The sequence below is a fragment of the Anoplopoma fimbria genome, chromosome 15 (genome assembly GCF_027596085.1).
Source record: "Anoplopoma fimbria isolate UVic2021 breed Golden Eagle Sablefish chromosome 15, Afim_UVic_2022, whole genome shotgun sequence".
NCBI lineage: Eukaryota > Metazoa > Chordata > Actinopteri > Perciformes > Anoplopomatidae > Anoplopoma > Anoplopoma fimbria.
The window spans coordinates 19078587-19091376 of NC_072463.1; the positions used below are offsets into that span (position 1 = coordinate 19078587).

The 12790-nt window shown below is 43.0% G+C and overlaps 1 protein-coding gene across 1 annotated transcript in view; it reads left to right on the forward strand.

The window, feature by feature from the left end:
- crim1 (cysteine rich transmembrane BMP regulator 1 (chordin-like)) overlaps positions 1–12790 on the forward strand; it is a 31887-nt gene that overhangs the window by 15975 nt on the left and 3122 nt on the right. Inside the window, 8 exon segments of the mRNA XM_054613238.1 lie at positions 311–490; positions 2998–3201; positions 4052–4180; positions 4537–4690; positions 9221–9342; positions 10766–10789; positions 10792–10983; positions 11946–12161. Of these exon segments, the coding sequence (XP_054469213.1) occupies positions 311–490; positions 2998–3201; positions 4052–4180; positions 4537–4690; positions 9221–9342; positions 10766–10789; positions 10792–10983; positions 11946–12161 (1221 nt within the window).

Consider the following 12790-nt stretch of genomic DNA (forward strand, 5'->3'; position numbering starts at 1 on the left):
TACCATCTCATTTTCGAGGGGGTCCTCAATGATAATTACACAATACATGGATAATTAGACAAAACCTTTAACAAAAATCACAAGTTAAAACAAGATAAACAAACAATACCAAATATGGCAAACAAAAAATAAGAAAAAAGAAAGAAAAATAATAAGTCATACAAAATCAGGAGGTCAAACTCAAACAGAGCCTAAAAATTGATCATTCTTTCATAGTTTATAGAAAATAATAATTATCACACCCACATGGTTCTCAGTTAAAGGTTTTCAGCAGCTATCTGATTCCTCTTTTCCTTGTTCCTCTCCTCAGTCTCTCCCAAGTGTGTCCACAATGGGAAGGAGTTTTCTGAGGGACAGGTGTACCGCATGGACCCCTGCTGGCTGTGTCAGTGCCGGGGAGGAATCTCCTTCTGCTCTAAGGCAGAGTGCGCTGAGCTGGACTGTGAAAACTTCTACATTCCTGAGGGCGAGTGTTGCCCTGTCTGCATAGGTACATACCTTTACCTTATTATTTTGTTGAGATGTGGCAACTTGATTCTTCACTTTGCAAAGGGTAACACTAAGAAAAAATTGGGATATTCTGATTGAAGCCTTTGAGGTTTAAGCTACGAATGATGTGGCATAGACGAGAAGGCCTGTGTGGCCAGATGGCAGAGCGGTAAATGTTGATGCAGGAGAGGTAGAGGAGATATCAAAATTCACCATGCCCAACACCTAAATCCAGTGACCCTTCTTTAATGGCTTACTCATATAACCAGTTTCCACAGTTGTTAACATACCTGGCAAACAAGACCCATACTAAAGAGCCAACCAGGGATTCATTTCCACTGGGGAGACTAAAGAACATAAAAACTGTGTACAGCTTGGCTTTGTAATATCTGGTTCTGGCTTAATAGGGGGGGACCTAATGTTGAAACACATGTGTTCAAAGCCAGGTAGGGAGCTCTGATATGTGCACTTGTTAAAGACGGAGTTGCAGCGCATATGGCAACCACATTACAGTCTGCCAGAAGCCAGTGGGTGGTGACGGTAGCCTGTTTTAGCCTCTGTCCACTTGGCTACAGTGGATTGGGCGCATGAAAGTGAGGGAAGAAGACAAAGAGCAAGAAGATCGCAGTAGAGATTATGTTAGAGCAGTGTTGGAGGTACACCTGGAATATGTATGAATACATATATGGTATGGAATGCTTTCATCTTCTACTTATAGGAAGCTGCTCCTACTTACTGCATGGTTGTCTGCGGAGAACATTGCTTGTAATCTGGATAAAGAGACGTATTTAAGGCTACCTGGTTGAGAATATCCTTAAAAGATGAACTAATCAATATTTCTTACAGTAGATGAAATTACTTTTTGAAATACCAGTAATGATAAACCCATAGAGAATTATCACTGGACAATTTTTACGTCTTCAGTTTATCATTTTTATAGTCCACATCTTAACTGTTTTGGTTCATTCTTAACAATCTCATCAGTGCTGTTTACAACAGGGGTAGACCGCTGTTCTTAGCCAAAAAGCTAACATAACAATAGACAGCAAATGTTTGTGGTTAGCTTATTACATAGTGCGGTATTTGTCATCTGAAAAGCCAGATATTTTCATCATGAGTAGACCTTAAAAAGGAAAGCAATTTTTTTTTTTCACAATCTTTCTCTCATGAGTCCCCCAGCTTCATGGAAGTGAAATGCAAAAATCCTGAAGCAACCCTTTAAAGTCTCATAATAAGGGTCATAGTACAGCTGTGATAAAGAAAAATGGATCCTGTGCAGGCTAATCACTGCCAGATGGAAGGAACTTAAGCAGCCAAAACTCAGCTGGGATCAGATAGGGCAAATAGGACCCCCTGTGCACAATACACAGCACCCTGTCTCTCTCTGAAGCACACTCAGTAAGCCGCACCAAACTCATAAACAGAAATATCAACACACTCTAGTATCCCACTGACACACAGATAAAATGCTGAGACCTACTTCTAACCTGCCTCCATTAGCAAAAAACTGTAACAAAAACAATTAAAACAGTTTCTAGTAAACGAAAAAAAAAAAGGCTTACAGAGTTGGGCTCATGCATCATACACCACCTCAAGCTGAACGGTAATATAAAACTAATGGCTACAGATCTAAAATTTAGCTCTCAAGAGAAATTGCTTTCTTTTGCCTCGGAACAAAATCTATCCAACGCATTCGACCTTAGGGGTCACTGCTGAAATGAGTTCTAGCATTCAGTCAAAAGGTGAGCGGACACTGTGGGGACCAGCAGTTATGAATGTCATCACCCTTTCTTTATTTACAATGATCACATCTCTGTCAGGACGCCACAGCGATACCTTCAAACATGTCTCATTTCAACTTAAATCCTTATGTATGTTGTCGCATAGCCAGGGGCCGCTCCCCACTTGTAAATGTAGATACGACATCTTAATTCAACAGCTCTCTGTGAAAAGCCAGTTTCCATATCTTGTTAGCTCCCTCATGGAGTATCCTGCTTCCTCCAGCCCTGCTCTCACTCTGTCTCCTGTTAATTCAATTACAGTAGGGGATGTAGTGGTACGGTACATTGGACTGTAGCCTGGGTTTAAATTAAATTCAAAGCCAAACTAAACTGTACATGGGACTTTGCTGAGAATCAGATCAAAGATTCACTTTGTTCCTTAACCCACAATTAGGGTTGGGCGGTTTGGAGAAAATCAAGTATCCAAATATTCTAGACCAAATACCTCAATGACGATATTGAAGGGTTGACCATTGGTACTTTTACAAAATGTTACATAATGAGATTTCTGATATAATTACCAAGTGGGTAAAATCAAATGATAGAACAGCTAGAACATTCTGGTCAGTTCAGAAAATCCCTTTAATGTAACGCAGCCTTTTAAACCAGGAAAAGACACATATGCAACACTTACGCCTTTTTAAGATATCTAAAATCTAAGACGATATGGATAAAATAGTGATATATTGCCCAGCCCTACCCACAATGTGTCTTTCTGTCCCCACAGATGTGGAGTTACTGTCGATGGACAGCACTAAGGCCAGTTGCTGGGTGAACAATAAGCTGCGAGCCCACGAGGAGCAGTGGAAAGAGGACGACTGCACCTTCTGCCAGTGTGTGGACGGAGAACCCCACTGCACCGCCATGGCCTGCAAACAGAGCTGCCAATACCCCGTCAAGATCCCCGGAGAGTGCTGTCCCTTCTGTGAAGGTAGAGGGTTGTGTTGGCCTTTTATACTAATCAGCTCTAATGTATAGCTCATAGCTATGAGGTACACATTAAAACCACATACCATCAGAGGCTCCTGTGGCCCTGCAGCTTTGCTACAGAGGCTGTGTCGGCATGGGCTCATTAAAGAGGAGGCCACGGAGCATTCTTCGAGCTGCATGGTTCTTTGTGTTCCTTTATTACCCTTGCCCGCCAAAATGAGACCCACCTGCGCCGTGCTTTTAACGCAGTAGGCTGCGTAATTGAAGTGGATCCTTTTTTTTGTGAGCGTAATTAGTTACAGCTCGTTGGGCTGCTCCTCCCACAGAACGTGGCAGCAGGCGTTAGACGGGAATAACCATGGTGCTGTGTCTGCGTGTTCCAAACTAGCCTCACTTAGTGTGCCTTCACAATAAAGGCTGGAGTCTGATTCAAGAGGGGTCTGGGCTGTCTAGCTTCATAGCAGGGGACCCTCTATTGTATTCGCTGGTAGCCCTCGAGCTAAAGCATGCTTTTTTAGAACCATTCAACTTATTAATGGGAGACGGTTCCACGCAATAACAACGGGGAGGTATAACCCCCCTTACAGTGTGACCCACCCTGGTGTAATTGCTCTACATTTATCTGTAATCACTGTTTACTCCAAAATAAGAGCAGTGTAAATAGGTAGCTATTACAGTTGGCACAAAAAGCATCGATGAGGTAGAACACCTGAGGGGAATCTAGCACACGTATATATATACGGTATATAAAAAAACAGAGAGAGTCATAAAAGAAAAATCACAGCTTGTTCTCTGTATATTGTTGTTTTCATGCAAAGTTCTTACCCACCATCATCACTTTTGTTCTCTAGAGCCTTCTTATGAAACAGTTAGCCCCCTGCTATGTCCTCCCCTGGAAAACTGCTCCCTGTCAGGGAATGACTGCCCCTACGGCTTCCAGCAAGACAAAAATGGATGTCTGCTCTGCCAGTGTCTCAACAGTAAGTCCAGTTCCTCACTTTACATTCAACTAAAGGGGTTATAGTTCCAGGGACTGACTTGCAGAAGTATGAACATGATACATCTCTTCTGACATGCTGCTTCCTGCATTATAATGGTGGACATACAGCGCTGTGTTAACCTGTTTTGCTCAAAACATTTTTGCCAACCACTTGGTTTAGACAGCAACATAGATATGTATATATTCATGACAGTTTATTTGCATACATAGCAACAGTCTGTATGTGGCTCTCTGTCACAAGAATGTTCCTATGAGCAGCCCCATAGACACTGGTGCCTTGGCCTTTGATGGATTGTTGTGCCTGTGGTCCGATGACCTCTCCCTCAACTCTTTCAGATGACTCCTGCCCTGACCTGGGAAGATACTGTTCCCTCCAATGCCCAATGGGTTACAAGACGGATGATTTAGGCTGTGAGGTGTGCGAGTGCAGCATCCCCATGCCCAAGTGCCGCCCCTTGACCTGCACCAAGACCTGCCCCTATGGATATGTGTAAGTATGCCCTGTGACCCTGTGGGTTTCTCATTTCTCTCACGGTCTGCAATCCATGTTTTTTCAGGGGGTGCGATACATGCTACTACTTTTAATTAAAGAACATCATTAGGTTACAAAATAGATTGCATTAAATATTAACGTATACACAAATGGAACAACATCAACTATGAATACAACTGATTATCAATTCACAATATACAACTGCCTTCCTTAGTGTATCCTCACAAGAATGGCAAAGACACTAAACAAAAGTGATCAACAATCAATGAGGTGAACCATGGACACAACGGTGCCTTAAACTTATTTTTAGAATCGACAAAATAATAAAACATCACCAAAGAAGAAAACAAGGGCATTTAAACAATATAAACTCCACTGCTGCTGCAGCCACTACAACATATATTACAGCAAAGGAGAGACGCATAGCGCGCACGCGTAACGGTGGCGTCAGAGTCAGGAGAGATCAGCTGTGCGTAATGTTGCACTCACCTGTGTGAACGGCGACGTGACGTCCTCTACAGTCTGTTCCAGGCTCAACTTCTCCACTCGTTCATCCTCCAAGCGTAATACAACCAGTCCACTCAGCCTCTCTGTCCCAGTTCAACCAGTCCGCTCAGCCTCTCTGTCCCAGTTCAACCAGTCCACTTGGCCTCTCCGGTCCCACTGCGCTCCTCAGATTCAAAACGTTTGTGATGAATAAGACTCGGCCGTCACGTCAGACAGTAACAGTATCAGACAGTAACAGTATCAGACAGCAGATGAGTCCTCACACACCTCACTGGAGGTACGTGATCCTCAGTGAACACAGAGGATCTGAACGAGCTCCTTAGTATTTAGCCGCGAGCCCCTGCTGTGGTTCACCAACGTTGTGGGTTTATTAGTTATCGAGCCAGGAGTGGTGCATTAAATCAGTCATTGATTAAGAGAGATGCAGTATTTTATTTTTTTTTTAAACCATGCTTCGTACAATAATGTTAATTATAACCACAACCCATCTCTGATCCTTTATTCCATGGGTACATCCCAAGTCTCTTATTTGTCTCCTCGCTCCTCGATCCTCGCATGAACCGGTCGTCCCAAAGCTCTTATTACAGCACCGAGGAGAGAGGAGCGAGGAGGGATAACCGAGGAGCCATGAGTGAGGATGCACGAGAGCATCCTTCCAGGAAGTGTTGTGAGGGCCGACACGCCCCCTCATCGTTCATCTGTTATCTGATTGGACGCTGCAGCTGATCGTACTGATCTGATATAACTCATCATCACTGGAGTTTAATACCAGAGTGATGACAGATCACAGACTGAATGGATTAAAGTTAGAACGAGAGTTAAAGAGTTGGAGAGTCTGTCTGTCTGTAATCAGAAACACGTTTTACATAATTTATCTTCATTTCCATTCATTCATATGAGGCTGATAATTCCTGAGTGTCAGGTTAGATGAGTTATGTAATAACAATTTACCCCCAAACATTGAGCCTAATAAATTAATTCCAGTGTTTAGGAGAAAACATAATCATATTCTGGATTATTTAATAATGACATCACAATCCGAATTTCAAAACATACAGACGTTAATAATGAATAAATAAGACAAACGCATTTCGCCGGTAGAAATCGGTGCGCTGTGCTAATGAGCAGGACACAGAACACAGTATAAATACACAGAACACAGTAAAAAATACTAAGAACATAGTATAAATACTAAGAACACAGTATAAATACTAAGAACACAGTATAAATACTCAGAACACAGTATAAATACTCAGAACACAGTATAAATACACAGAACACAGTATAAATACTCAATGCAGTTTGTTAAACAGGTAACAGGCTGCAGATAGAAATACATTTCTACTCTGGCAGTGATGATTATTTTGTGTCATTATTAATATTAGTACAGTGATGATTACTTTGTGTCATTAATATTAGTACAGTGATGATTACTTTGTGTCATTAATATTAGTACAGTGATGATTACTTTGTGTCATTATTAATATTGGTACAGTGATGATAACTTTGTGTCATTATTAATATTACTACAGTGATGATTACTTTGTTGCATTATTAATATTAGTACAGTGATCATGTGTGCAGACATAAAATCAAAGTCTCTCCAGCTGTTAGAGCAGCTGTGTGATCAGCTGATCCGGCGTCATCAGAAACCGAAACTCTACAGTACCGAATATTAATGTAATTCGTTACCTCCACCGCTGTACGTGACGTGACATGCTGATATATCAGAAATATACACTTTGCTTAAACATTTTCATAAAACAGAAAAAATCTAAGGGGATATTAATGTTGGGAAATTCTGTTATGTTGGTGAGAGGTGCTCAGTTTCTTGATGCAAAATGTAAATTACTTTCTCAAGGGAAAATGGTTGAACCTTATAATCGGTGTTTTAAAGTTTTTAGTTTTCATAAATTCCAATAACCTCCTGTATTCGAATTGGTATGGTTGGATAAGAAGGTTAATACTTATATTATCAAGTGATGCCCAGAGGTCAGTGCCTGTTTGGTCATGGTGAAAAGGAAGTGGAACAGACTATTGCAACAGTAATCCCAGGTCTCTAAATCTGTGTGCATGTTTATGTGTGTGTAATTCACTGTGAGATCCTCACCAGCCTCTCAGCCCCCTTGCAACTCATCTCCTCCTAATCCCATTTTACCAAATCAAACATCTGGAAGTGCTCTCTAGCGGGACTCTCTGTCTCCAGGCACCACTCTCATTTCATAAATGATCGTGCCGTCTCAAAAATAATGATCAAAAACACATCAGGACAAAAGCGGCCTTTATGAGACGTATACGTATTGTGATTCTCCCGGGTAACTCATCCATGCTCTGCGGAGCCAAGGCTCTAGATGGGCCTGATATGTCTGTTAGGGATACCAGAGGAGAGGATAGAAGGGAGGATGAGGGGGACCCTGTGGGGAAAAGAAGAGCAGGAAGTCCTGGCTTTATCCTTCATAAGCAGCTGTTTAGGTCTAGCCTCAGAAGTCTGAAATCCTCTGAGAGCTTGCCAGCCTTACAATGCAGATCTGTCTTCTCACACAGGACCTCTGCATGCAGCCACCGCAAAGAAACAAAAGGCACAAAGGATTTCTGTGTTTATATTGGTTGTATCGATGACATCCTGTGTGTACTGCAATGTACATTTCCAAAACTGAAGGTGCAGGCCTCCAAAACAGGATGAGTCTAAACTATGTGTAACCATTTGCTAAGCGCTGCTCTCTGGTCTTAACAGTCCACACGGTGAACATTCTCAGTGCAGTTTCTACGGGTGAAAGTGTGTTTCCCGTCCATCATAGCTCAAAATCATCACTGTGACCTCACGGGTCATGAATGGCATTCTTCTGGTCATCACAGTTGCTGCACACTGGAAATTGTGCCGAGCCAGCAGTGCCAGGGCCCCGGGGGCCCCCAGCGCCTCCCCGAGCCCCTCTATCCCCCTGGAACCCAAAGCGCTGCTTGGCATTCCAAACACCATCTTTAAACAAAGCCTTGCTCTAAGGTCGCAGCACTCTCTGTCTCACTGGCCAAGCCCTCACATTGTTGCTTCAATAGCAGTTATTGCTGTTTCAGCATAGATAGGGTCCACTGTTTGCTGAGCCTGAGATGCTCCGTCGTCTTTATGGGACGCAGCACCGTCCATGGGCTTCTTTTATTTATGCTGCCCTGGCAGATTAAGATTAATAGAGTCATTACCTCGGCCTAATGAGGCCACTGCTTCATAAAATGGGTATCATCACTTACCTCGACGGATAGACGCGAGGGAGGGAGGGAGGGAGGCCAGCCGGGCGAGAGAGGCTGAAAGAGACAGGGAGGGATAGAAAAGGTGCACAGTAGGAGAGACATCCACATAAAGGTCATTCTTTTGTCTGAATTTTTCACAATGTACCAACCTTCAGCTCATCCATGTTTTATAAGGCTTATGTTTGTTTGTATCAAACTGGCCCAATTCCCTGTGAACTTCTAAACTTCATAATGGTCCTATGTGAGGATATCCCTTGTTGTCTCTGAAAACCTGACTCAAATTTCATTTCTTGTCAGTTTAGTTCAATTCTGACTTGATTTAAAGGTAGGCCCTATCTCTCCCTCTCTTTCTATCCTTTTCTGTGCCCCCCATCAACTAGCCCCAATCAGCTCTCATCTGACCGCTGCTCTTAGGGGCTCTTGGAGCAATAAGGATGGCAACAGAGTGAATTGAAAGCATCTGAATTGGACTTAGATTGCCCCTTCCAGAGTCGTCGGGTTGGTATGATGTTTAAACCAAAGGGATGTCACATGTTGGCCTTTTATTAGGCTTTCTTCAAAGGCGGCTAATATAGAGAGGGGAAAGCAGGTCCAGATGTAGACTAAACCAGACTTGAGCATCTGGGTTTCCCTCAATTGCAACCCCACGTCGCTCCCCAGACCTCTGGTCATCTCCGGGATATCCTCAATGGGAAGCCAGTTTTAAAATATTCGAGCTGTGCGGGAGTGTCTTTTTCTTTAACTTCCTGACATGTTCTTCATTTGTTGCCCCTGCAGGAGGAACAAGCATGGATGTGAGATGTGTCGCTGTGTCAAGTGTCCTCCCTTCACCTGTGACAAGCACTGCAGCGAAGGCTATAGGCAGAACAGGAAGGGCTGCTCCATCTGCATGTGTAAAGGTAACTGACGATATTTCTGACAATAACGTGACAATGGTTTGGGGATGATAACTGATGCTTTCACAAGATATTGGGGTGGATTAGCCCTAACAATTTTTCTAACTGTGGATATTCATGGTTGTCAGGGGAGGAACTGTGGTGGTTTGGCAGTTTTGACCTTCCCTTGATCACCAGTCTCAGGCCAAACTTTTCTCAAGACTCAATATCAAACGGGGAGACTTCCCTAACCGATATGATATATCAATATATCACTCCTACTTCCAATTGATCATAGCTACATCTTAAAAGTAATACATTTTCTGATACATAACTACAGTTTCATCACATGTTTTTAACCGTAGCAGTGTATGGGGGGTTCGGATGGAATGAAATAGGAGAGCTCTGTTTCCAAGTTGAATTCCTGCCACCGAGCTGCAGCTTTGATTTCCTGTGACCTTCTGGTGCTCTTCTAAGGAGACTTTTATGTGCGTTTGTTTTGGTTCTTGTTGGTGTTTTAGCTTTATCCAGGCTGTGTGCGCAACTCTAATTAGATTCCTCAACCCCTGAGTTAAAAGCAAGTTTGCAGATACCATATTTATTCTGCGCCACATTTTTAAGATATGTGTTTATTTAGCCATTTTAGCTGTATTATAAATATTTCAGCTTCAAATATACTTGAGGTGTTCCTATGGTGAGTTCATCAGTGCAGCTGGCCCCTCATCTCCACAAATAGAGGAACACCACACAGACTAACACCTATGAACTGCTGTTTACCTGATTTTGAAACTCTTGTAAGTCTCTCTCTCTCTCTGTGGACTGTTAAAATATTTAAGGATGGGAAACTTTTTCTGGAAGCTTGTTTGTTTTTGTGTGTGTGTTTTTTTTAAAGATTTAAATAGAGTAGACAAGAAACCTCTGCCTGGACTCTGCAACGTCATACAGTTCACTGTGTTTGTTCTAGATCCTGGTGGATTCCTACAAACTTTGAGAGCCATGCAGAGTTTAACACATGCTGCTGCCAGTTACTGGGCCCCTTCATTAGATCTACGTGTCCCTCAGCTACAACTTATTAGTTTTTGTTTATCAGTTGACAAAAAATGTGGTGAAGTTATCAAGCTTTATTTGTGGCTGGATAAAAAATTGGATTATGTGACATAAACACGCAATGAAGGAAGATCAAAAATGTCCCTGACTCAGGCTTGTTCTGGTATATGGAACCATAACCACTTAGGTCTCACTTTAGCCTCTAATGAAATTTGACATAAGACAATAATACTGGCGCATTTTACTGAAATTTATAAATGTTCTTAATGAAATTTCCACGGTGCTTTCATAGGATATCTTGCCATGGCAGGCTATGTTGTTTTGTGAAGTTGAGCACAGCTGTTCCACAAGTCCTCAGCGACCCCAGTAATGTCTGAACCTTTCATGTTTGTGTCTCCAGAAAGCGGCCATGTCCCAAGCACTACCGCCCGGCCCCGATTCCCAACTATTGCCTCACCTCCAATGGGCACCGGTACGAGGAGGGTGACGGCTGGCACGACGGTTGTCGTGACTGCTACTGCCACGCCGGACGGGAGATGTGTGTGCTCATATCCTGCCCCGTGCCCAGCTGTTCTCATCCAATTGTGAGGCCTGACCAGTGTTGTCCTACCTGTGAGGGTAAGTCCCTGCATCTCAGATGTGACTTTATTTAAGGTCCAGTTTCAAAAAGTTTATACCAGTTTTAAATTGCATCCAGTTTTTCAAGATTATTTTTGGTTCTTATAATTTTTTGTAGTTTGGGCTATTATTCCTGTTCTTAATAAGGTTGTTGAAGTCATGAAGTTATTTGTGGTGATCTGGGAATGTGGTGACATCGCTCATAAGAAGAAACATAACACAGTCAGATGGCTTTAAACAAACCCCAAATAAAAATGATGGCCAGAACTACAAACATTTTAACCAGCCTGATTTAATCCTTCATTTGGAAAAAGGCACGTTCTACCACTTGTGTAAATTCAGTTTGACTGTTCCGTTTGCATTTTTTTTCGTTCTCATAAAGCCATTGACATCAAAGGCATCAAAGTCAATCAAAGTATACAGTCCTCTATCAGCTCCCTCAACAGAGAGCTTTGGTCTGTTTCTCAGAAAATGGAAGGCACACTGATCCACACCCACACTTGAAATTATTTTTTAATCCACAACCCTCCAAGTCATGCGGGATATTTATGGAGGAGTGACTCAGTTGGCTGTTCAAATATTTAGGAGTGAAAAAATGTCTGACTTTCAGGAGCTACACACAATTTGCAGTCAGGGGACAACAGGCTAACTCTTTGCAGATGTCTGCTACTCTGCTGGACAGAAAGATGTTTTTCACTAAACCAGTGTCAAAACACAACTTGGACACCACCCTAAACTGCCTTAGGCTTCTTTTTAATGGCTAGTGGTCTACCATGCATCTTCACCCAGTAACCTAAGACTCTGTTTACTCTCTGAAGATTGTACTCTCTCTGTACTTCATTGTGTAGGAGTTATTGTTATGAATGAATTTCTGTTTGGCACAGACTAGAATGTGAGTTTTTGATAAATGTCACACACATGACTGTTTCCTTTTCTTTCCCTCCCTCCTCTTCCTACTCCAGATGAGTCAGGCAGTGGCCAGCTAGAGGGGATGGACATGGTGGTGTGCAGAGCACCTGGGGGGGAGTTTTATGTGGAGGGGGAAACCTGGAACCTGGACGAGTGCACACGGTGCACCTGCAGGAAGGGACGCGTCCTGTGCGACACCGAAGTGTGTCCCCCGGCTCTCTGCCAGACACCCATCAGGAACAAGGACACCTGTTGCCACGCATGCCCAGGTAACAGAAACAAAAAGCTACAGGAAAGCAGAGGTAATTTCAGATAAAAGCTCAGTGGGCGTCACAAGTTGGGGCAGTGGGTTGGGAAGAATAAATCTGTTTTGGATGTAGTATCAGCATGTGGTTTTGGAAAGTCTTGCATGTTGCACTCTGTCGAGCAGTTTAATGTCAGGCACACAGTCTCATAAAGAAACCAGCCAAGACCAGTTGGATCTACATAGTGATCCTCCAAGCAGGCAGCAGCACACGTGGACTACTTTCACCCAGTGGTCCACACCGGAGGTTCATCCAACTCTCTTATACTATCTGGAAGGGGCAAGAATGTAACTGATATCACTGAATCTCTGCTATTCGTCTGGGTTGTGGGAATAAACTATGACACAAATGTCTAGGCGGACGCAAAGCCAGACACATATTTTATTTACAACTGTACCCAAACACTCAAGCCTCTTCTCATACACTTAAAATCAACATATCCAAAGTACTCCCGAGCATGAGGCCCACAAATCAGCAACGCATGACTGCGTATGAGAGCTGCTCCTTGAGAATGCCGGCCCGCCTTATCTCCCTGCATCTCCCTTCACAAAAGTAGATTGTCAGAGGCCAGCCTTTGATATATATGGGCCTGG